This window comes from Daphnia magna, linkage group LG4 (assembly GCF_020631705.1).
Source record: "Daphnia magna isolate NIES linkage group LG4, ASM2063170v1.1, whole genome shotgun sequence".
Taxonomy (NCBI): Eukaryota; Metazoa; Arthropoda; class Branchiopoda; order Diplostraca; family Daphniidae; genus Daphnia; species Daphnia magna.
This window is the reverse complement of record NC_059185.1, coordinates 1,547,095-1,572,997: the sequence shown is the minus strand read 5'-3', so window position 1 is coordinate 1,572,997 and position 25,903 is coordinate 1,547,095. Positions and strand designations below refer to the sequence as shown.

General features: G+C 42.0%; 3 protein-coding genes across 9 annotated transcripts; 2 read left to right on the top strand and 1 right to left on the bottom strand.

Moving 5' to 3' along the window:
* Positions 1–212: 212 nt before the first annotated feature.
* LOC116921268 (pseudouridine-metabolizing bifunctional protein C1861.05) lies at positions 213–25,085 on the bottom strand. Of its 3 annotated transcripts, XM_045172987.1 has the most exons (19): positions 24,701–25,084; positions 24,390–24,530; positions 24,247–24,322; positions 23,668–23,768; positions 23,209–23,584; positions 23,042–23,117; positions 22,895–22,958; positions 22,346–22,405; positions 5,809–5,973; positions 4,950–5,078; positions 4,682–4,796; positions 3,014–3,276; positions 2,819–2,955; positions 1,611–2,757; positions 1,288–1,431; positions 1,076–1,129; positions 820–910; positions 480–648; positions 213–303 (listed from the first exon to the last, which is right to left on the bottom strand). In XM_045172987.1, the coding sequence occupies exons 1-14, from the start codon at positions 24,971–24,973 to the stop codon at positions 2,616–2,618; spliced, it is 2,118 nt and encodes a 705-aa protein (XP_045028922.1). In that variant the 5' UTR covers positions 24,974–25,084; the 3' UTR covers positions 213–303; positions 480–648; positions 820–910; positions 1,076–1,129; positions 1,288–1,431; positions 1,611–2,615. The 3 variants fall into 3 exon arrangements, with proteins under 3 accessions (XP_045028922.1, XP_045028924.1, XP_045028923.1); XM_045172989.1 differs by lacking the exon at positions 5,809–5,973 and having other exon boundaries at positions 24,701–25,085; XM_045172988.1 differs by lacking the exon at positions 820–910.
* LOC116935344 lies at positions 3,372–4,844 on the top strand. The gene is made up of 5 exons (XM_045172995.1): positions 3,372–3,580; positions 3,669–3,735; positions 3,793–3,968; positions 4,033–4,349; positions 4,413–4,844. The coding sequence occupies exons 1-5, from the start codon at positions 3,541–3,543 to the stop codon at positions 4,497–4,499; spliced, it is 687 nt and encodes a 228-aa protein (XP_045028930.1). The 5' UTR covers positions 3,372–3,540; the 3' UTR covers positions 4,500–4,844.
* On the top strand, positions 8,810–22,217 carry LOC123471515. Of its 5 annotated transcripts, none has more exons than XM_045172986.1 (3): positions 8,810–9,516; positions 17,822–18,089; positions 18,916–22,217. In XM_045172986.1, exon 3 carries the CDS (start codon positions 18,959–18,961, stop codon positions 21,125–21,127), a length of 2,169 nt encoding a protein of 722 aa, XP_045028921.1. In that variant the 5' UTR covers positions 8,810–9,516; positions 17,822–18,089; positions 18,916–18,958; the 3' UTR covers positions 21,128–22,217. The 5 variants fall into 5 exon arrangements, with proteins under 5 accessions (XP_045028921.1, XP_045028919.1, XP_045028917.1 ...); XM_045172984.1 differs by having other exon boundaries at positions 18,815–22,217; XM_045172982.1 differs by having other exon boundaries at positions 18,810–22,217.
* Positions 25,086–25,903: the final 818 nt, after the last annotated feature.

Genomic DNA, 25,903 nt, shown 5'->3' with positions numbered 1-25,903 from the left:
AAAATTTATCCCATTTTTAATTTGAACCACAAAATTGACATTCAGTTTCACTTTTCCAAGAGGAAAATTTTGTGTTTAATAAATCAAACGAAAATCTGGCGAAGTAGCAAGTAATTAGCGACTGACCTGGCCAAAAACATTGAACTCTCTTACCCACGAAAATAACGAGCTACCTGTGAACACGGTTAATAAATGACAAAATTGGGCAGGAATTTTAACGTTCTAACAGGTGTATTTCAACAAACAATATTAGTCACCACAGGATTTTGGTAATATCACTCATCCCGATTATGCAGCAACATCCTGTTAAAAAAAAAAAAAAAAAAAGCATTTAGACCTGGTACAACAATTGGCAGCACTATCGTAAAGAAGAAACTGTTCAGCAACAGATGTTCTAATCCTTTTAATTCATATGTCCCTATCTGTTATGGTTCATCACTTAATCGAGTAAATCAACGATTCAAAACAATCTAACTTACCAAATCATACTCCAAAACCCACGTGGTTACATCGGAAGAGATGAATAAAATTGGCCCTCTTTACCCAGCCATGTAGTGGAATACTGGATGAACCAAATAGATAATGATCACTCTCCAAGAACAGTGATTCCCCAAATGCTGCAACCATGGCATCTGGCAGCAAATACACCTGTGTATCAATTCAAGATTCCATTAAATTGCACAAGAGCAGGAATAACAAGCATCATAAGAAGTTCTCAGAATAGGAATTTAATTTCATAGAATCCTCATCGAGCTGGGTTATAAGCTAGAAGCATTCATCATATACTTAAACTTTCAGAAATTAGAAACAATTACCCACCATTCAAGTCAGACAAGCCACCAGGTAAATCCAATACAGTATGAGGTAAGCAGCAACTTCTGCTATCATGGCTTCTGGCTGACAAATACACCTGTTAATTAAAGTAACTCATTATGTTGCACTACAGCAAGAAAAATTAGCAACACAAGAAGTTCAGTATGGGAATTTAATTTCATAGAATCCTCATCGAGCTGGGTTATGAGCTAGAAGCATTCATCATATACCTAAAAATCCATAAGTTAAAGCAATTACTCACCTTTAATTTAGACAGTAAATCCAAACCAGGCCAGCATGAGGGATGCAGCCCTGCCTACATACAACAATGTATAAATACACGTCTAGATTTCAAAACAATATTACACTTCAGCTACGATCAGTGAGAGAGTTCAATTTCATGAAAGCGTCATCGAGTTTAGTTTTCCTCATGAAATGCAATATGAACTAGTTAAAAAATCTCAGCCCACCTACCTTGATTGTAAAGGAGTACAGGACTGATTCCAAGAATATTTAACTGACGGATGTAGATTCCTTTCGCAGTTCAACCAACGATTCATGCAGAGATTCAGGACGTGTCGAAGAAAAACGAACCATGTTTCTTGTTGTACAGTTTTTCTACATTAGACGAAAGTCACATAATTAAAATATGATAAACGATCATTGAGATGTAATATATAAGAAATCATTTCGGTAAAAATATCTAACTCCACTTGAATATCATCGAGTGGACTTAGAAGCATGATACATAACTAAGATTCCCAAGATGTTTAACGATTAAGAACTATCAAACTTACTTTTGATTGACTGCTTCTGTCCATGCTACGAGATAGAGTGATTTAAAACACCGATTAACCACATGAAGAAAACTTCGGCTGCATTGTTCTGTCGCACAACATTGCCAGCTTAAATTTTATCCGATAAACCCGAAATACATTTATATTATTGATTATTATTTATTAAGATAAATTACATTTTAATAAACGTTCCACACTAGAATTCTTAGTTTAAATGATTGAAAAATATGTAATATAAATTTAAACTACATTTTTATACGACATTAAACCAGAGTCGCAGAGTGCTTAAACGAAAGCAGAGTCATAGCAGAGCAGAGTCATAGACCCCAGGGTTCTATGACGGTGATAGATTTGATATGATTATAGATATGACTCTGACGAAAGCCAACAGGTTTTCTAGGTTGTTGCATTTGCTTCAATGAATCAATCAGATTAAAATCACGTTAACTCAACCAGTTTATTTCTAGGCTTACTTAAAAGTATAGTCTCGTAATTTTTTTAGGTAAACGCAACGAAATCATGCAAAATTATTTCTGTACTCTGAATTCTTCGTACGTTTGACCAGAGTCATAGGCTTTCTATGAATCTGATTTGACTGCTAATCTATGGGTTATTTCTGTTCAAATCATTGTGTTACTGTACTTCTCAACTGAAATACTGTTCAACGAGTTTGCCAATAAAATTTTATTTCTACGATTCGTCATGTAAGGCGTTTCACGTCGCGTTCAGGGTTTCATTTAATTTGATGTTCATACCATAACTCTGGTCTAAATAAGAAACCTAATGCACCTCTACTGATTCTGTCGTGCACACGCTCAGGATGATTGAGGTGCTCGACTGCAGAGCAATTTCCGTCTGCTAGGAATTGCTGCTTTCGGTAAGATGAATGGTTTCAAGATTAATGCAGACTCAGAAGTCCTTGACGAACGGCATCCCATTATAGTGGAGGAGTAACTCCCTCCTGATTTATTGTAAACAAAATCTTTTGGTGCAAAAATAGCATGCTCAGCATAATTGCAAATTTGAAAGTGCTGCAGGGACAGCAGGGGAATGTCGGAGCGAGCAGGCAGCCGCTTGGAGCCCAAACGCCGCACATTTGTCTTGTTCCCAGCCATTGATTATTCCAGTAATGAATCCAGCAGCCAAACTAAAGTGAAAATAAATGGTGCAACCCTCAAGTTAATCTGTAATTTATTTTAGTTGAATACCAATCTCCTGCTCCAGATACGCTGACTATGTGGTCCACAGTAGGTGCCGAGTAGTAGGTGGCAGTGATTTCGTCATTTGGTTGGTGCTGCCATGGAGCCACTGGTAATCTGTCTGCCTTTGCTCCACGGCGAACAATCTACCAAACGAAGGCAAACGATTATAAATCGACGAGTTGTTCTTAATGGTTGAATTACCATCATTCCCAGTTTTCCTAAAGTGACCATTATGCATTGTGCGGTATCCAGCAGCGGTATGCACAATTTGGTAAGAGGGTCTTGAATTTCCTCGATAGTTTGATTAAGATTCAAATCATTTTTACAGGACAGTCCTGGCTGAATGGTTTCGACTATCTTCTTTAATTCAGACAAATTGGGCGAAGTATAGGCAATCGCTGATCGACATCCAACTATCGTAAATGGTTTAGCTGCTTTTTTTGTATCAGTCGGCTCGTACCAAACTATAAGAGAAGAATGTTAAAAACAAATTGGAAGATTCACCTTTGAATGAAAAGAACATGTAAACTAAATATCGATAGTTAACAATCGACTATCGCGCCACACCTTGCACACTTGTTAAGATCAAGGAGAAGGGGGAGAAAATTTTAAACGGCGTCTGTTTATGTTGCAAATCTTGAAACCTGTTTCGTTACGCACAGTAAAAATCAAAATATAAATCAAGAAGAAAAGAAAAAAGAAAAAAAGCTTTCGTTTTATAAACCAATATGGCTGGACTTGATGGCCAGAAGGCTCCCAAAACATCAGGTAACAATTGTGCATTACAAATACGAAGACAAGTGGATTTGCGTGTGTAACTGTCAACATGACGCGAATGAAATTATTTCGTTAACAGGTTTACTGATGTTGGGATCCATTCTGTCTTTTATATCACTTATGCTTTTGGTTATGTCATTTGCCAGGTAATCCCAATAATTCTCTGTCAAATTTTCTAATGCCAATTAACCCTTTGTTTATAGTCCACACTGGCTAGTCTCATGGCAAGACACATACAGCCCGTTCAAGAACATGGGTCTCTGGGAATTTTGTTTTAGCAGATTCCGTTACCCAAACTATCAATTTGATGACCTCTTTGATGGTTGCCACTATGTCTTCAGCAAGACATACTTTGTGATTTGGGAATGGTTGCTGCCAGGTAGATTTAAAGTCACACTTTCCTTAGCCGACTACTACACAACTCTTTCACGTGTTCTATAAAGGTTGGCTGATGGCAGTGCAGGCTTTTATGACGCTGGCCTTGATATTTTCCTGCTCTGCCCACATTGCCTCAACAATGCTTCTTGTTCGTTGGGCGCTCAACTTCACATTTCGATACCAGTGGCAGATCCTTTCTGTCTGCACACTGATGAATGGTTTGAAATCCTTTTGTCTCTTCCTGTCGGTGGCCGTGTTTGGCGGACAATGTTGGAGGCGCGATTGGATGCTCTACCCTAATTTTAACTACCTCTCTTGGTCCTACGCATTCGCCGTAATCGCCATGTTTATCGGAATGGCTGCAACAGCAAGTTTCTACTTCGTAAGTTCTCTTCACGCAGTTTAACATAAAATAATTCCAAACCAACCAAACTATTCTCAAAAGGACGCCAAGAGGACAGTGGGACGCAAGAAAGCCAACAGCAATCTAGTTGTTCAGATGCAATCCCACGGCAGCCAGATTTACATCTGAAAATGTGTCTCACCCTCAAATATTTTGGGCTACAACAGTTGCATCTGTGAATCTTTTTATCAATCGTTTCGTTCCACAATCTCATCTCCGTCCATTGCTTAAAGTAAATCGTCGAGTGAGCTGTAATGTTTTTTTTTTGTTTTTGCAAAGTAGTTTTACCAGGAACATGTTTGGTGTCTTACCTGGAACTCTGGTAGAGCGGCAGAGGTCAAGGATGTACTCCATGGTCGTTAATTCGATGTTTCCGTCCATAATGAGCAAGCGACACTTGGCTATGTCCTCCTCGTACTGCCTCACCTTTTTTTTATTGCAAGTTGACGAAAATAGATTGGATCTTTTAAATAATTCAGTTCTGTGCTGTCACTTTCATTCAGGGTAGTGTCCCCTACACATAAAAAAAAAAAAAGCGACAATTGCTACCCTAACGCTGCAGCCTTATTTATTGTTTACCTTGTCAACGGTGAGCTGGCTGTGAATCTTCAAGTCTCCGATACCAAATTGGCAGTCCCCTTTGTTATCAAGGATGACAGTGTAAGAAGCGGTGGATGCCGAAGCGAGTCGAAAGATTCCACGACTATCCTGTATGGTTACGAAACGAGTGTTTGATTACAATGCCAAGCAAAAAAAAGAAAAACGATCTTAACAAACGAGGACGGGTAGAAACAGACGAGATGCTCGGAAATTCAGTAATGGTAAGCTTTAGCTATATACATTCTTGTTCATTATAGTTTATGGATGGATGGCTTGACGGAAATCGATCTGGATGTGGTGGCACAAGTCTACAACATCTGCCAGGTTCGCATCATCGAGCCTGCCTCCCCCTACATATAATAGTTCTCCTCTTTTCCTATATAAGCCTTCTGATGTGTGTGCTACTAGTTTGTCCCGCCCGCCCAATTAGCGGATATCTCGAGAACGATAGTTGCACACCCATAACGAACCCCCGCTCCCTAGTCCTCTCTTCTCGCAGACAGAAAAAAAAAGGGGAAGGACTATGTGAGCTGCTCCAATTTGCTTCTTCCCAACCTTACTCGTTTTCGTTGCTAAGTAGCGCGGATGCGAAACACACGCACTCTGGCCCTATTGTGTAATCTAATAGAGGTCCGTTGCAAAAGTAGCAGGATAGGCACAGCACGAACCTCTTCTACCTAAAACAAAATAAAACAAAAAGGACCTGACTATGACCTTAGGGTCCCCTTATAATTAAACAGTTAAAACGCAGTTTGAATTTGGGTCCCATCCCGCCGTTCTTTTGGCTAAGTAGAAAATGCAAGGAGGAATTAAAACGATGTAGATTTAAGTGGTTTACCATCAAAGGGTTGTGCCGGATGAGATCCCGTCCGGATTCATCGTCTCCGACGACCGATACGAAAAGTGGCGGCCTTTTGCCTAGTCGACTCAGCCCGTCTGCCAAATTTCTGCCGACGCCGCCATACGAACGACTGATACTTCCGCGGTGGGTACTCGCATCCATCTATGTGTGTGCGCGTGTTTAGACATGTGTGTTTCCGGGGCGGCATCGTCGGTTGAAAAAGAGAAAAAGAAACAAGAGTTGAAATAAATAAAAAATCGAAAAAAAACCAAAACAAAACCAAAAAGAAAGATCGTTACAAGCTTCTAACTTTCTTTTCGGGTGGGTTAGTTGAAGCCGAAACACAGCAGCTCTAACAGACACACAAGACGGATGTCTTTGTATTTTCGTATTCCGGACAACAAGAAGAGGAGAAAGAAAAAACAAAAAAAGGAAATGTACATTAAAGAATAAATCAAAACTCTTAAAGGAAAAGGAGCAGCTTGTTGTTATAATACACATAACACACACACACACACACACACACACACACACACACACACACACATTTAATGATTATTTATTGTGTGCGTGCGTGCGTGTGTATTGTGGTCTTGCTTCACGGTTTTGCCAGTGAGGTTTACGTTTGCCTTTTCTTTTTTTCACGGTTGATCTACAACCAAACTATAAATACTTTTAGACAGTTGACGCTTTACATTTAAAACCAAATATATACAGTATATATATACATATATTAAATTAAACCTGCTGGCTACTGAGTACTCTGGCGGCATGAGGATCTCAACAGAAAGCCCATGCGGATCCTTTCCATTACCCAACTATGAAAAAAGTTAACAACGAATTAACTTTAAATTATCTTTAATTAACTTCCTATTAACCATCGATGAGTCCTTCTTCGAGACCGTCACAACCCGCAAAAGATTAAAAACAAGTCAAAGGTTTTTCTTTTTCTTCTTCTTTGATGTTTTGTGTATATAGCGCTCCTGAATTCGTTACAACCGAGAAGAAGGAAACCATTTACAAACAGCACCGGAGCATTTTTGTTGTTGTTTTTGTTGAATAGTAAAGGGAATCAACCGAGTTGTTAGCGCATTCCGGCCCTATTTATAGTCAAAGCCGAGAGGCTTGTTGTATACGATGTCTATTGTCTAAACAAGCTGCTCAGAGTCGTCGTTAAAACACCATGGACGATATATGTAGTTAGAAGAGTTAGCCAACCCTTTTGCTCTCTTTCGTTCGTCCTACGAATAACTTCGTCAAAACGACCTGCTAACGGTATACACCCATTAAACCGCGTGTGCAGTTGCGTCGGCATGCTGGGCACGCGCTATCTTTTCGACTGTCATCATTCGATGCGGAAAAATGCCCCATTATCTCCCCCTCTGTTGTGTGTTGCAGTTGGTGTGTGTTCTATTCCCCACCTCGCTATCAAAAGTTGTTGGTCGCCCATTCGTCCCTTCAACAGACACAAGAGTGGCGGATATCCGCCGGGATCGATCCAAAAGACAAGTCGACGACGGGAGGATGCGTCTCGACGCCAAGGACGACAGCACTTTCTCTTTCCGCTTCATTTAGAGCTTCGCAGAGTAAAACACACACACGGAAAGTAGATGGAACAAGAAAAAGAAAAAGGAAAATAATTTTTTTTTTCTTCCTGTTTACAACTATAGAAGACGACCCACGCAAGGTAATTGATTTCGGGACTCGCTGTGTAATATCCCCGCTATTCTGCACGTGCAATTTTCGCACGAAAATTCAGTTTGGCTTGGCAAAGAGCACCTCCCCCTTTCTTTTCCATCTTTTGCACGTCTAATTATTGTACGCGCAAAATGTTCTTAGCTTCAGCGCATCCGAAACAGTATATGATAATGAATATGCATCGAGACTGCACACACACACACACACACACACACACACTAAATTAGGAGCACAAATAAAAGGCAGAGTGACTCTATTGCTGCACATTAGGACGCCATCATTACGAAGATGGAAGGAGGATGTTATTTGAAAAAAATAAAATAAGATAAAAATAAATAAATTGGATTTGAAATTCAAAAGCTGAGAGAACGGCCAATGGCAAACGATCCATTTGCCACCAATCGCGCTCAATAGATTGTGGCATAACCATATCGGATATGGATAATAACTATAAGTATTAGGCATCTACTAGATGCTGGGGTAGTGGGCGTGTCAAAACGGGGTCTCTATCATCCGAGGCATTCCAACCCCCCGAGAAAACCAAACAAAAACAAATGGAATGTTATTGCTTTTTACAGTAATTTCATCACAGATGGCAATCATGGCAAAGTTGCCTTAATTAAACGGTATGAAGCATCTCTCATTGAGAGACGCTGTCCAACGTAGAAAACAAATCTCGTGTTTTTTTTTTGTTTTTTTAAAGGTTAGGAGGGGGGGAATGATTGCGTAAAAGTTGATTATCTTTGCACATTTGGCCCCAATCTTTTGTTATCCAAGGGAAAACAAACTCGAGTCCTTCTACACGCTCAGCTTTTGTTGTGGCGGTCGTGAAAACAGGAGAATTTGTGTGTAAAAAGTCAAGTAGACTTGAAGAAGAAGAAGAAAAAGGAGACCCCAAACTACTTCAAAACGCCGCTAACATTTTGCGGGACCCGTCGTTTGCACAGAGGGGCACGTCCCAATGTAGAGGGGGGCAGGAAGGACCGTTTTGTTATGCACGTTGCAAATGACATCCAAGCTGACGAACAATGGAAAATAAAATCGAATAAAAATAAATAAAAGATAATAACAAACTGTACCCCCCACACATGCATCGCGGACAATGCACAAACCGCTTTGACTAGGCCTGCGCAAACACCACTTTTTCTGGCGGGTGGGGGTGGGATTGTACGAAACGCAGCCGAGTTTCGTTCTTTCTTTCACAAAGAAACAAAAAAGAAAAGAAAAAGGGGGAAATGAAAGAAAGTTGGGCATGTGTGTGTGTGTGTATATACAGAACGCGGAACGTTAGTAAATGGGCCACTGTTTCCTTGGCAGGAGATCAGCTGAGACCTTAGTACTGTAGTCGGCTCGTTGTCCAGGGTGGGGGGGTACGAGTCAAGGCAATAAGTGAGGCCCAGCCCCGCATTGTGCCCGTCTCTGCGATGCTCGGCCAAGCCCAAAAGGCACTGCGCTTGTTTAAGGGTTTTACACAAGCGCCAATGGTTTGGCTGGCGTAGGGGAAAACTCCTCGCTCGACCAAGGGTAGGTGTACTGCACATACAAGAGCTGGATATAGCCAACCGTGCAAATTCAGTCTTCAGTCTGAGGCTGGCCACAACGGATCAGATCCTCGTTTCTTCCGCCGGAAAAAAAAAAAACAAAAAACAAAAATTTTTTTTTTGTTTGTTTTGGTTTTCCATCTCTTCCCCTTTTTTTGATTTTGATTTCGAGTTTCTTTCGTGTCTCATTTTGGAGAATGTTTGGAATTGAGGAACAGACAATCAGTGATTCCGATTTTTGATTGAAAAAATTCCAAAAAAATCGTGTGTGTCTGTGTGTGTGTGAGTGTGTGTGCGTGATTGTGTGTTTGATGACTTGATTGACAAGTGCTTCATTATCGACATCTTCCTTTGAAGTGATTTTCGTACGTTTTACTGAACTCCGCCACTCGTTTCCGGTTCACCTGTTTGTTTTGTTTTTCTTGAAAGAATCGTTTCACTCACCACGTCCATCTTACGTCATCAGGTAATATAAAAACCCCTGAAATTATTCATTCATTCGCTCTGTCTCAACAGCTTTGCCATAATTGCGTCATTAAATTAAAATAATTAAACGAGCGTTAAGACAAGTGTGAAGAATTTCGATCGTCCTTTTAAAAGAAAAATTAAAATGTCTGCTCCGAGACATCTCGTGATTTGAGCGACGCGTGAGGGCATGTCATCCTCCTCCTTTCTTTTTTTGGTCCTTTTTAAAAAAAAAAGAAACGAAAAAATTCAAAAAGAAAAAGGGAGGGGATTATGCAGAGTGCTGTGCTACACACTGATCACGACGGGAAAAAGAGAGGATGAGTAGGCAAGCGCACACACACACACACACAAGAAAGGTATTAAGACGAGCCGAACTATGTGTGTAGAGCACGGAGAGAGAACTCAGAGGGCAAACAACTCGCAATGGGAGGAAAAGAGAAGGAGGAGCACTACACACACACACACACACACACACACACAAGAACTATTGATCAGCCATTGTCTGACGTCATGCACTCGGTGCAATTATTCACGTATGCTACACACATATATATACAGTGTGGCGCAGTGTGCCTTCAGTCAATAATTAAAAATTGACACACACACATACACATACAAAAACAACCATAACGAAACGCTGTTTCCTTCTCTCCTATTGAACTTGTTAGGCGTATAGAGAAGTGACGCGCCATACCATCGGCGCAGGCAGCACCTACCACTCTCAATAACAAATAGGCTAATAGGCTTATTGACTGATTGATGGATCGTTTTCCATCAATCTGCTGGACCATGTATAATCAAAAGCCCCCGCGTCCTACGACGACTGTGACGCAATAATCAATTGTTTACTATACGTCTATTTTTGAAAACGTTGCGATCAAATTACAAATTCTTGTCGCTATTCTTTGCTAATGACCCTCCTCGCTTCTATGTGTTTTGTGCATGTTTTAACGCAGGCCAAGTAACGATCATCTTACCCTTTTTTTTTTCAAACGTCGTCTCTGCGCTCCTCTATTATGCAAATAAATGCATACAAAATAGTCCACTAGACAGATTCAATTAGCCTGATGCGCAGCTGTTGATGCTTTTCTTGCTACTACTCTGCAACACTATTTCCAGGGTTCTTTGGGGATTTTTCTTGTTTATATTTTTGAAATTCTATTCACATCCGTTGTCGCCAGCCCTCCGTATACAGGCAAACGAGAGAGACAAAATAGCAAAACAAAATGGACCAAACTTTGGGGTTTTTTGTTTGGTAAAGTTCTCAACAGGCACAACATTCTGATTGGATGCTGTGAAATTCATTGCTTCCCTATACGTGTCGACACGTTGGCTTTTAATTTATTCAAAAACAAGTTTCCTTTCGGCATTCAACCTTTTCCGAAATGCGTTTTTGGGCAGCTGCTGGCAGAAACCACTGTTTAGCCCTGCCATCCAATTATAGAATGGCCCAATAGAACGCATTTATCTTCTGTTGTTTGGACGTTGTCAAATTCCTATATATAGGTATGGGCTCATGCTCTATATGGCCATCGTCTCATTGACTACAACATCCCCCCCAGCTCTACAATTTAGCAGACGAATTAAAAAAAAAAACAATAACACAAATTAAGTTCGAGTAGTATTCGACCTGCCATTGCTCGTGCGGAAATAACGATCCACACCGACATCAATTTGCATATTACAACATTTTCATCCGAAATCGGTCAAATCAAAAAATTTTTATGTTTCGCAACGTGTCGATGAATTTACAAAGGAACAGAGATACACGTATAGAAATGATTTTGAATCAAGTAGGGGGCGTTGGCGTGCGTTGTGTTTTTGGAAATAAAGAAATTTCGTGATTAAAAAAAAAAGGAGAGGCGAGGAGTAAAAGAATCTAGACTCAATCAGCCGAGTGGCTCCTTGACATTATCCTGAAGAGGTCCCCCCCAGCCAAGGGAGCAACGGTACATAGCGAGGCAATATATGCGACTAACTGAGCTATATACGCACTCTTGTTATTTGTTATCTATTGAGACGAGTGCTGGTCGATGAAACGCTTTGGCTGCCCAAAGCAAAGGAAGGGGGGCTACAATGAGACATTCTAAAATTAAGTTGATGAGAACGAGAAAAGTGAGACGAGGTCAAATGATTCTCTTTGCTTTGTTTGAACGTAGACACGCAAGAGGAAATGTGATTCATTATATCCTGAGGGGATCATAAATCTATTTAAAAAAAAAACGAAAAACAAAAGGGACATAAAAATGCTACGCGCTTTTGATCATCGGTAAGAGTCGGAGGAATTTGTCTCATAAAACAGCGATAAATATTGTCCCGGGAAATTAAACAAAAAAAAAAAATGTCCCTTCACGCCCCACCACCCAAAAAAGGGGACACCTTTAATCAAACTCTAAAGAAAAGTAGCAAATCAAACAGAAAAAGAAAAGTAGATCCTTCTACTAGACTCTGACGAATGTCCTGCGTTGAAAGGCGAGAGGAGGGGCTGAATCACGACGACGAAGAGGAGAAGATCAAATCAAACAGGACGACGAGAGCGGTGGCAAAAAGGAACCAAGAGGGCAGCACAAGAGGAACGAAAAAGAACATAAACTCTTGCTCGTGAAGATTACCGACATGCCCGACGGCTGAAAAGCTAATTAATTAGCGTCTCCTCGTCAGTCAGACGAGTTTTTTTTTTGCCTCATCTTTTCCGATTGGCATTTTTCTGACGTCGAAACAAAACATCAGCGATCGAATGTTTGTTGCTACTGTGTACAATCGTGTAAGGCCACGCCCATAACTGGCGCACCCTGGAGGTTACTTGGTTGATCGATCAACCGTCTCTGCTTTTCCCATCAGAATAAAAAAAAAAAACCTTTTTTGTGGGGGGAGATTGTAAAATGCAAATATACACGTACACGACAAATAAAAAGAAATGAAGAGAGCAAGTAGGAAACGTTTTTTCTTCTTCTTCTTCATTCAATCGACATGACAACAACACCAACAGCTTTCAGATTGGATTCACCAATTCACCCATTTTTTTGATTATCGATTTCAAATCGAAATTTTTAATCCGACTTCCAATTTGAATGCAAAAGAAAAATGGCCGACCGACGAACCGTTCAGATGGATACATCGGCACGTGATAATAGTATAACATTAAAATATCAAATCATCCGATAGGCAGAAGGGGAATCCCCTGAAGAATAACCTCACGTCAAATTGCAAATAATAATAAAAAAAACAGACTGCGCATCGAAAGTTGGCACGATCTTTTCTTTAGCCAGCACTTGGAATCCCCCCCCCCCTTTTTTTTCTTCTTTTCGCTGATGGATGAACAAGTCACGCACAGCACGTAGCATCCACTCCCGACCGATCCTTAACGATCGACTCTTTTCTCTCATTGATCCATTTGTTGTTTCGCCTTTCCATTTTTTTCCCCCTCGCGTGTCCCCTCTTCAAAAACGTCCATTTTTCACAGTTCAACACAATCGAAAAAGGCCAATCTCTTCTCATCGTTTGGCAAATTTTGTTTTTTTCTCAATTTTTCAAAAGCCTTCGTGATTGGCAACCAGGTGGTTGTAGAAGCCTCTCTTCTACTTGAAGAAGCCATTGATCAATCCCGCGTTCATTAGTTAACTGTATATACCATCCCATTCGTTCAACATCGGATTGAGGCTTCTCTCCCTAACATTTCACCAAGTGAATTAAAAGAGTTTCAACGTTCACGTAGGCGTATCATCGTTACGCAGACGTCATTTTAAAAAAAATTTTTCTTTTTCAATTAAGAAAAAAACAGACGGAACAAAAGCGAATTCGCTATCGCTTTCGACAGGGGGGTGTGACGTTGGTTTTCACGACCAGACAAAAGCTTTTTCTCTTCATTGCTTCAGATGGGCTTTTCTTTTATTTAGCTCGCCATACAAATATTGATCGTGACAAAAGACAAATAAAAAAAAGGAACTTTTCAACTGACTGAATGGCGAGTTGAATTGCCTTTTGTGCTTTCAAAACGGCCCAATTTCTCCAAGCAGAGAAATGAATGAGAATCAGTTTTGATTAAGGCCCTGCGTGTCGAGCAAACAAAAAAATCATCACATCTGCAAATTACCATGAAACTTTCATCCTTGTTTCCTACAGCTCCTTCGTTTTATGTTTTTGTTCTGTGCGAAATGGCATCAATCCTTCTTTGTGTGTGTGTGTGCGTGCTGTAATTTATGCATAACCTTCTTGTGTTGCACACAGCATTCTTCATCGACGCTGATATCAGCCATTTCTTTCGTGTCGCCTTTTGTTGTTCGCTAGCTGAATCATCAAACTAAAGCCAAACAGGAGAGTAGCGTGTGTAACAAATAGATTAAAAAATAAAACAAAACCTTTGAAAGTCTTTACATTTTCCTCGCTGTATAGACTAGAAACTAATATACGGATATTGTTGTTGATTCCCTATCGCGAAAATCTCCTTGTACCACTTCATTTTTTGTGTGTGTTCAACTTTGCATCGTAGTACATGTCACACGGAATGGTTTGAAAACGAAAGCGACGGGGGATTTGCATTGCGTGATCAACGATTTCGCCTGCGGGGCGATCATATTGCATAAACCTTTGAGCGCGTTCGCTTTCTCGTAACATATACTTAATAAGCTGGTTTGCGTATTTCGCTCGTCAGACGGGCTCACACTTGATGAAAAATATCGATTATTTTTTTCACGCTAGAAAAATGCCAAGTTTCTTTCAAATTATAATTTTTAAAAAATTGAAAAACGCCATCCGCACCTCGGCGGGGATTCATTAAAATCGGCTGTTCCAACTCGACGCATCCATGTAAAAACTTTTTTTTTAGCCTCGTCATGACGTCCTGACGACCTCAAATTTATTGCCGTCTCTCATTTAATTATTTTTTTTTCTAAAGGAAAAGGGTAAAAAAAACAAAACTGATTAACATTTGAGCTCCGCCCACTTCTGCTATCGTCGTGTTTCTTCGTCTGGCTGAGATTGCAGTAATTACAAGCTTATGCGCAAGCATTTCCCACTTTTCTTTCTGCGTTCGCTAAAACAACCCCCCCCCCCACACACACACGTCAAGGGAGGGAAATCAAGAAACTATCAGAGTAAAACTCAAAAATTTAGTTTGCGGATATAATCAAAACAAAAGATGACGTTAAAGCCACGTTAATTTACAACAGTAGGCGAAATAATGGGATCGATAAGAACGACTGCGAATGGGCACACACACACACACACACACAAAAAGAAACGAGAATCATCAGCTTTGATTTAAAGGGCCGATGCTGGCGCGCGCCATTCTTGATATGAAAATCGATAGAAGAAAAGGAATGAGGATGACACAAGTTATTTTTTATTGACGTAATGGCCCAATCGTCCGTCTTCCTATTGGCCAACAGAATCGAAAATAGGTAGCCCTCCCCCCTTCTCATTTTTCTTTCTTTTTTTTTTCAAACTGCAGTTGTGGCTGTCGCGGAATCAGAGCGTGATATAACTCGTGCATTTCTCATGCAGTTTCACTGGCCATTCGCTTGCCCTATATAAACACACAATCCCCCTGCGGGCACACAGCAACGCTTGCCTTCTCTTTCCATGCTTTGAGCATAACTATTTTTTTTTTCTTTCTTGGCCGGCGTTTAATGAGTGGAGAAAACAAGTTAGAAGAGACAAAATGCGCGATTGACGTCACTGAGTCTCCTATACGAGACGGCAGTTGTTCAGAAGGGCTAACCTCCACCACCCACCCCGAACTTTTTCGATGTTTAGCCGAGGCAAACACGCAGGGCAGCGTGACACGAAACGAAACAAATAATAAAAATGCACACGTATACGGAAGCCTAAAGGAAATCGGGAAACTGGTGTGTTTCATCGATTGCAGCAGCGGCGGCAGTAAAAGAGAATAGGCCGAGAGGAGCGTGAAGATAAGCCCCAAACTTTCTCAGGCTCTTTGACATTCACGTCACATCAGTCGAGTCAATCATTTCGATGAAACAAAAAAAAAAAAAGAGAAGAAATTCAATTTTGAAAAGTTTTCTTGCGTCTTTCAATTGTCCTGCCTGTCTGCACGGTTCGTTAAGTCGGCAAACCTTCGACTATACGGGGGGAAAGAAAATAAAAGTTGAAGACGATCTATCGATCGCGTTCATTCACAGGGATTATTTTTCGAAAACAGAAAAAGACCACGCCCATGACACATCAATTGGGCGTTGGTGCCGATTGCATTCATTTTTACGACGATATACTGCGACTATAGAACTCTATACTATATTAAATGCGACAGTATTATGTTTAAGAACCTAGCCGCTATATTTAATGGCAGGCCCATCCTCTCTCTCTCTGTTCTGTTCCAGTTCATTTACTTAAACAAGAAAAGCATTTCCGCGTATCGCCCGATCCTCTCGCTATCTCCCCTCCTTTTATTTCATTACTAAACACTATAAAAACAGCGAGTGATTCGTGTTAAACTGTAATCAACATCATCGTTTCGAGTGCTGTGTGTCGGCTACTTATTTAGCGAAAGGGACTTTGAGTGGATGGCCCGATTTATAGTAGGGCGTTTTTGTTTTGATTACGAGCGTGCGGCTCTCGCTGTTTTGTTTTTTTAAATAGGCGAAAGAATACGGACGCAACGACGTTGAGGCTTATAAATCCCGATGCAATGGTGAAGCATTTGAAATCGAGTTGAAGTGAACGAGGCAAATGAATCAATCAAAGTCACAACCATTTTTGGGCCAAAACCAATTAATTAATTATTTTTTTTTTCAAGCTTTGAAATTTGAAATAAAGATGGCGTTGAATGACGTGTCATTAAAGAATTTCCCTTGACGCATCGATTGAACTTCGATTTGCGACATTTCCTCGTTAAATGTGTTTGACGTTTGCCTCTCACGTTGCATCAGCTGATACTCGACAGCAATCAAACAAATGAAAAAAAAAACTTTGCCGTCCCATTAAATAGTCATCAAAACCGACCGCACACACACGCCATATACAAACAACAGCAGCAAAAATGGCCGAAAAAAAAGGGATCCATCATCCGACCATCGGCTGCAATCCCGAACGCTTGACATGCACCAAAGTTTCGTCTGCTAGTCGACAGATAAAGAACATTTTTTTTTCTCGCATATTCTTTTCGTTTGGCACGAGGCCCCCCCCCCTATCGATTCCTACAAAACGCAAAAAAAAAATGAATAAAAATGGAATAGTTTTTGCGTTAGTAAATCAAACCTCGAGCCCTGTAGATTACCATAACCGCATGGTAGTTAACTAACGTATTTACAAGAGAGTTCTGTGTACAGGAAGAAGCCATAGGAGAAAGAGGGGAGAACATACACGAACAAAAATTGCTTCACGTAGAGACGCGAATGAAGAGACACAAAGTGGATCGATAAAAGCGGCTGAGTGCAGGACTCACCCCCCCCCCTTTTTTTTACAATTAAAGTTAAGTACCACAAGTAAAGTGACTGTGAGCCTCTTCCAAAAATAAAAGGCGAGCTATTTATTTTTAAATTATTATTATTAAAAAAAAAATGGAGACGGATGTTAGAAAATTGTGTATATACACGGGGAGAGACTTTGAGCTTGTCCGGGCCCTGTTCTACAAGCAGGTGGATGCATTACACAACTGACACAAGTATAATAACCTTAAAAATAGCTTTCGCATCCTGGGCTGGCCTACGTAAAATTAAAGATGCTCCTGGAAGTAGAGGACAGGACAGATGACAAGGAGCCATTAGCCGGTAAAAAAAAACAAAGGGACAGTTGACACTCAACCGCCATGACGTCATTGAATGGCTCGCGTGACCTCAATGTCAAACCAAAATACAAAGAATCCGTTCGTGCACGTTACGACCAATATTATACAAGTTAGCGGTGGCGTTTCAAAAAAGAAAAAAAGGAGGGCGTTCTATTAATGAGCTCATTTTCTACAGTTTGTGTGCAGCTATAAAAGTGCCCAGCAAAATGAATGTTGACCAAGCCCTTCGTTCTGTGGTCGCCAAAACAACGTGTTTCTTTTCTTTTCTGGAACTCGTACGTGACCGAAAGGGTCCATCCAACCTCGTGTATTTTATTCTTTCCATTTCATAAAAAAAAAAAAAATCAAACAAAGAAGCCCTTTCTTCTTTTTCATTTACTTTAACATTCAGCTTAACTCTATACTCGAAAAATCCTAAGAAAAATGATGATCATCACCATTCGACTTGGTTGTTCCAGGCGCCAAAGAGAAACGCAATTTTTCTTCTTCTTAACATCATCGTTTTCTTTGCGTGTGTTTGTGTTTATGTGCTGGATAAAACCCGACGATGGAAGGGAAGGAACGAAATGGCTCATCCTAAAACAAGGTCCGCTTATTGTTGTTCTATCGACTTGGGGCCGGGCGGATGCCGCCCTCAACATCATCACGGACTGAGTGATCGTTGCGGATGCTCCGCCATCGCCGCCACATTCGACTGATATTCACACATACACACAGCACACACATCCTTCCTACACACACACACACCCAATTGCGGGTCGGGGGGTTGAGGGGGAAGAAAACAATCTTCGCCAATCAAATCATCATTCAATCATTTATTAAAACAGGTAAATATTCTTCTTTCTTTTTTTCTTAAAAAAACAAAACAAAAATAAATCGCCCTCGGGTGGTGGCGCTGCAGTAGTCGTGGCGTTGAAATGACTGTAGGCTACTAGCGCGCAAAGTTATCGATCGGTTAACGGTGGGCGGCAAATCGGACACAATCAAACATGAAAACCGACACGGGAATTGAATTGAGAGTTATCCGACTACGTTGACGGATGCCCCAATCTATAAGAACGTAACGGAATACCAAGAAAAAAAAAAAAGAGTATCGACCCCGTGCCGGAGACGACCGACGCAAAAAGAAACGCGCATATGAAGAAGCTTCCGGCTTTTTTCTTCCGCAGTTCTTTTCCTCTTTCTATTTTTTTTTTTTGCGTGTGTGTGGAATAAATGCGCGCAAAATCAAATAAAATCAAATAGAAATAGAAACATGTGGAAACTGATGGGTCACGTCAGCTGTCGGGACTATCTCGACAGGAATGGACGGAAAAAAGAAAAGCGGAAAATGGCGCAATACTGAAAGGAAAATGTCGTGAAACGGGCAGAAAGATGTGTCAGTCAGGTTGACTGATGATCCCGACAAAATTCCGCGATTTGAACGTTATGAATGTCGATCAAACACTGAAAACCCCCCATTAAAAGCGAACTCTTTTTCCTTATCAAAAGGACATTGATATTCTTCTCATATTATGTTTTTCAATTAAAATTTCTTTCTGTTTAAGAACAGGCGCAAAAATTAAAAGAAAAAAACTCGGATATCATTTTTTTGCGTTTCTTTCCACAAAAAAAAAAAAAATTTTGCCAATTTGCCACCGCCGCCGCCGCTAGCCGTTGGGGGGCGCTGGAGACGGAACCATTCCATCCATCATCAATGGTTTCGGCCCAGGTGCGGCTAGCCTTGCAGGCCATGCGCTATTACCGGCTGTGGATCTACGCGTCCAATCTGGTCCTGATGGCCGGCGTGGTCATCTTCGCATCCGTGGCGGCCGTCCTGCTGTCCGACCCGAGGCGACAGCTTTTGCCGCCGGCCGCCGTGGCTGCGCATCAGCCGAGCGTCGTCTACGCCTACGCCGCCCTCTTCCTACAAGGAGCCGTTCTGCCCGTCGTCGGATGTCTGGGCGCTCTGCGGCTCAGCGAAAAGCTCCTCAATTCCTACTGGATCCTTTTGCTGGTCCTGCTGGCCGGCGACATCATCGTCGGCCTCGTCTGGGTCTTCCGCTTCCAAAAACTCGTGGCCGGCCTCGTGCCGGACTTGAAAAATCGACTCAGCCTCGACTACGGTCACGACGCCGATTTCGACGCCGCGTGGGACCTGCTGCAGCGATCGGCCCGCTGTTGCGGCGTCGAATCGCCGGCCGATTTCAACAACTCGCATTGGCTGGCCAACCTGGCAGACCGGCCGGCCTGGCAGCCTGCCGGACTGTCCACCAATCGAGTGCACGTTCCGTCTGCGCCGCACGGCCGTCCGCTGCGGCCGTCGCTGATCCGCGATCAGCGAGTCAGCCGACTGCCTCTGCCCGATTCGTGCTGCAAATCGGCCAGTTTCAGCAGCGAGCAGTTGCGCAAAAACGGACATTTCATGACCATGGCCAGCGAAGTGCCTCCCGGCCGCAAGGAAGTCTACGGGACGGGCAAACATCGCCAGCAATTGAGGGACTACAACGAACGCTATCACGAGCGAATGATGAGAGAACAGCTCCACCTCCAGCAGCAACAACAACAACAACAATTGGCGGGGAATTTGAGTTTGAACCATCGATCCGTCACTGCGATCCCGCCGCAGGGATCCATCCGCATCCAGCGACGAGCGACGACCACAACAGCGGCTCCAGCGTTTCCAATTAGTCCGTCCGTCGGCCACAAGAAAGACGCCCAGCATCATCAACAGCACTCCAACCAACACAGACATCGGACTGTGACGGCCGAAGAGAAAGAGGCGGAAGAGGAGGACGACGACGATGATGGAAGCGAAGGGGATCAAGAGCCGTCGGTCGAGTGCGGCGGAGTGTGGCCCAGCGTGGGCGACGTCAGCGACGTGCACGAGTCCGGATGCGGTGAATACGTTTCGTCGTGGCTGCACATGACGGGCGACACGCTCTTCGTGCTCGGCTATTGCGTGCTGGCCTTCATCAAACTCTGTTTCCTGGCCATTTTGCGCTACGAGCTGCGCGAGATGGTGGCCAAAATCAAAATCCTGCAGAGCGAACAGGCGCTGATGAACTCGTCGACGGGCGTGGCGGCCGGGGCCGGCCCCGCTAACAACATGCCCTTCACTCATTGCGAAATGAGCGGAATCAGGGCCGTCATGGCCAGAGGCACTGGCGCTCCCATTCCGCCGGCCCTGGTGGCCACTGAAGTGGCAACTGATTTGCACGACAACTTCAACACGGCGGCCGGACAACAAAGCAGAGAGTCGACCCACTTGCCCAATGGAGAAGTGCCTTCCGGCGGAGGGACGACAACAACATCGGCATCAACGACCGGACTGTCCGCCCTGAGGATACCCCGCCCTCGTCGCCAGTCTAGTTTCTCATCCGGAGAGTACCACCTCATCAATCCGTTTGTCCAACCACAACAACCGCACCAACTACAACAGCAAGGGGAGGAGGAGGAGGAGGAGGAAGAAGAAGAAGGGGACAATGAGACGGACAATGACCTCTTCAGTCCACCCGACACGCCTATTCATCACTTGCAGCAGCAGCAGCAGCAACAACAACAACATCGAACGGTTCATCAATTGCCGCAAAACAACGACAATGGCGCCGATTCAGATTCGGGCAGCCATTGCGCTTTATTGCCGTCCAGCTGCAACAGCACGGGCCCGCCTCAGCGTCGACTTATCCACAAAGAATGGGATCCTTCCGATCAGACGACGACAATAGTACCGCCAACAACAATTCAACAGCAGTCCAGTTGCACCAGCAACTGGGTACAGCCACTGCAGCAGCAGCAACAACACGAAAACGGCTGGCCGGGCCGGCCCAATGGCAACAATAATGAATATCACGAATTGAGGGAAATCAAACAAACTCAGATTTAAAAAAATAAAAAGAAAAGCAATTTTTTTTTTCCTTTTTTTTTTTCAATAATCTTCCACGATCTTTTGTCGAACGTCGTCAAGGCGACGGCGAGAAAAAAAAATGAAAAATTCGCCCAGGAACAGGGGCCGAAAGTCAACAACAAGAGGAAACAACCCGATAATCTGATCACGAAGTTGAGTTTTTTTTTTTTTTTTTAATGGCAGCCATTCTTTGTGTGTGTGTGTGTGTGTACGTGCGCCCAGTGAGATAAAAAAAAGAAAATCCTGAATTCAATTCGCCTGAAAGACTTTTCCTCCTGGTAACAGATTTTGGTGGTAAGAAAAAGAGAAATGAAAAGAGGCGACTGGCCTTGCCAATATTGACTTTCTCTATTTCTCCTGACACAAGTGATCCGAAACCGCATCCACAAATCTCTTCTTCTGTTTGTTACTCTCCTTACTCTATCAGCGTTTTCAATACCGAAATTTAAACCCTCGTCTATATAATACCATAAGCGCGTGTGTACACATCAGTTCTCTTATCTATTTTGTTTCCTTCCTCCTAATTTAATTTGTCAATTATCTGTCGGGAGTGCCGTCGTCTGTCAATTGTTACTTATATACATATATCATCATATAATATATATATAAGTAATATATTAAACATTTTCTGGTGATGAGCAAGAGATTTGCTAGACGTGCGAATATGTGATGGTTTCTTTGTGTCTATTCATTTCGTTTGTTTTAAAGCGTCCAAAATGATTGACAATGATTTAAATTTAAAAAGAATTAAAATATTCATCATTATCAAGTCATTCATTTTGGACACTTTTGTTTGTTATGGAATTCAAACTTTTGCTTTTCTTTAAGAAAAAAAAAATAATAATAATAACCTGAGGCGTGTTTTACTAAATTTCAGCTGGAAAACAACTTCCAGAGAGACAAAATGTTTGTAAAAACAAATTGAAAAAAAAAAAAAAAAAAATGAATTTACTCAAAAATGTGTTATGAATTACTGTGTGGAAATTGCCATCAACTCCTATACATATTGTACTCATCGTTATTGTATATGAATGTACGGTATTTGAATAATCCGTTTTTTCTCGGGGAACGACTTGTTCAATTTTGCATCGACGGATGTGACGAGATAAAAAAATCAAAACTCTGCGTGTGGGTGTGCGCGCGCGTCTGATCCCTGGCCATTCGCTTCGATAGAAAATAGTTTAAAAAGGCACTAACTTGAATAGAATCCTCCTGAACGGCGGCCACCAAATCCACGATGGATCCTCCAATGACGACCTGTCAATCAAATGAAAAAAGATTAATTGAGCTTTCCACATTCGATTGAAGACGTCAGAGTTCAATAGGACAAAAAAAGAGAGAAGAGGATTGTGCAGTAAAATAATAGGACGAGTTCTCGAATCTCTTTTTTCTTTTGTTGCGAGGGTCCTTTCAAACTGAGAGTGCCCCGTATATCAAAAGAAGGCAGAGTTGTATGCGCCGAGCGCATCAGATCGACTTAGACAGCGAGGGAAAATATAATTGAGCTCGTGGGATGCCACGGAGAAGGAAAAGGGGCTGCTGGGGGCGCATCAAAATTGGATTGTGTCTATGCTGCTGCTCGCAAAAGAACAAAAGCTTGTAGGAACAGAGAAACAGAAGAAGGCTACTACAACTCTGACTTTGTTCCACGGATTTGCCTTCACAACTCGGTTTTCTCTTTCATTTCGTTTTCATTGGATTCGCAAGAAAACAAAAGTCAAATACGTTTGGAAGGAATTATCCTACCGTAGGGCAATGATCTCCTGATTTTTGCAGCGGTGGCGTCGAGCAACTGTTCCCGGTCGATATCCTTTAGTTTCCGATTGAGCATTGGCAAACAACAAAGAATAAATAATAATAAAATTTAAAAACGAAAAACAGGAATGGACTCACGTTGATTGTCTTAGACGGGCAAGATCCACAGCAATGGCTGCTCCGATGGCAGCGTTATGCTCAATTAGCGCCCTATCTGAAATTCCACCCGGCAAAAGTGCCAACGTCGACACGATCAATCGCTTGGAAACGAAGACGAGAATTATCGATTTTTTCAACAAACTTACTGGCTGTCAAAGAGGCGCCGGATGTTAGCCGATTGACTTGGGACAGGACAAAAGGCGTCACGTCTCTTCCTCGGATATTTTGCTGATCAGCCAAGGTCAGGGCGGCTCGAATGGCTCGTTCGATCGTTTCACCGTCAGCCTGGCTGGATTCGGGGATCGGCACGGCGATAAGCATACCACTACCAGTGTCGAAAGCCAAGCTCTGGTGGATCATGCGAGCAGCATCAGTCGTCGTTTCCAGCCGATAAGGAGCCTGGAATCCGCTGGATGGTGTAAAGAACGCCGGGAAGTCATTGTTTGATCCTAATGTCGCCACGCAAACTCCTTGTGTTTCTAAATATTCCAACGTTTTGCCAATATCCAAAATCGATTTGACCTGATGATTAAATAGAAATGGTTAGTTGGCTCAATCGATCCTATCAAAAGTGGCGAGATAATTAATGGCCAAGGCTTGATTACCCCACTGGACACGACGGCGACGGGAGTTCTGCCAAGTTCTGTCAGATCGGCACTAATATCGAAACTTTCTTCGGCCCCTCGATGAACTCCACCTATGCCTCCTAATAAATAACATTGTCATCACAATCGTGCTAGTTAAAAAGTCAGCTGTTACACTATAGCGACAGCGATGGATCTATAATTTATGACGGGCTTCAAGTGATAGGAGAGAAAATAGTGTTGGACATGCAGCTTGCCCATGACGTTTTCATGGTAACCATACACATAGGGCTACTTTCGGTGCTGCCTTGGAAACGAGTAATGAAGCCAAGTCACGACTAAAAAAAAAGGGGGGGACAAAAATCAATCAATTCTTCTTTCTTGGCTATGTTATTAGGCCTACTCTCCGGTTTTAACATTATTGCGTTGTTTATTTGATCTATGCGATCTTTCAGCAAGGGCGGTCGATCATCTTTATGAATTAGAAGTGAAAGTGAGGCTTTTCTTAAACAGAGAAGGGAATAACTTTTTGCTTGTGGGTATTTGAATAATGGAAAGAAATTATGTTTTAAATATAGAAGAATAATCGGCATGTGGTACCTGTCACAAATATTGGAATGCCAACCTTGGCTGCTACAAGCATGGTTCCAGACACTGTTGTACCTCCATTAATTTTCTGCAAAGAGCATCAAGAAAAGAATATGTAATCAAATGCATTTGAATTTTGCAAATTGTCATTTTACCTTGCTGAGAACATAGGGTAAGTCTCTTCGAGAAGTTTTGAGGCAGGGCTCTCTCATGGTTGCCAACAACTCAAGTTGGTCTGCAGTTAATCCCACATGAACACGGCCTTTAATTATTCCAATCGTAGCAGGAACAGCTCCCTGATTTGGACCAAAAACAAGAATTCATCTCACATTAATGAGACAGTTTGGAAACTTTGAGATTGGCCATTTATTATGCATGGTATTGTGGTTTTTTTACTTCACGGTTATTGAAAAGAAATATAGCACAGACTTTGTTTAATGAAAAGCTGACTTTGATGTAAGTATACCTTAGCCTTGATGACATTTTCAACCTTGAGGGCAGTTTCAAGGTTTGCGGGATAAGGCATACCATGAGTGATGATTGTCGATTCCAAAGCCACGACAGGTTCATTATTTTTGATAGCTTGAGTAACTACATCCGAAATTTCAATCATCGAACCATTCATTCCATGAAAGGCTCGACTGTCGAGCCCAATGACTTGTCTTTTTCCTATTCCCCATCGTGCCAATCGATGAAAACAAGAACCTCTGGCAATATTCATCGTCATAATCATCAGCATACAGTTTGAAAAAAAAGGAAGGAAAAATAATTGCTGGTCAGGACGTGAGAGCTGCGAATCTTTTAAGCCGCCAAAACCAGTTGAATGAGAATCAGCTGTTTTAACTAAAAGGCATGGTGCGAATGAAATGAGTCTATGATGAAGCCTCTTCTTCTTTTGCCCCGATTCCTAGTATATGCACATTTTGGCGAATTATTTAGAACCTTGACGTAATTTGATACACATTTTCCTTCTAAAGATGGAAGAGGACATCAATCGTGAATGTTAAAAGACAAAGTAGATTGACGAGCATACTCTCTATAGAAGAAAGGAAGAACATTGTCACAAAGAACCTCAAAGGAGAACGGGGCAGCATCAAGGGCAAAGAAGAACATCCATAAACTGCTAATGAATAATGGGTAAAGAGAAACTAGGTATTCAACTAGGTATCTCTTTCTACTTTTCCTTAAAGAACGGTATAAGAGAATCACAACGATGTTATCAGATTAAGAGTCATTGAGCACAAGGCACTCGCCCCATTTTAACCCGTTGGCGAACTCTCTGACATCTAGCAACATCGATCATGTATGCTGTCCTACGACGAGCAAAAAATAATTCCATATTATTTACTAAAACTAGTGCCACGCTGTCTAACCTTCCGTGTGTACAAATCAATAGACGTGGCGTATTTCGCGTGTATACAGCATATCAAGTTGTACAGATGACTCTGGAAATCTATATCTCGTGTGACAGCGAAACCGTCAATCATGCCAATCTTACTTGTTATATTTCGGTGGCGGTATACAAGATGCATGCAACGACACTGAGGCAACAAAAGTCTTATCCAGAATCATCTATAGTATATTGGAAAAGAATCTATCGTATTTTTGTTTGGGCACATGATCATCAATATCATACGTATCATAAACATGTCCATCTATATCTTACGTT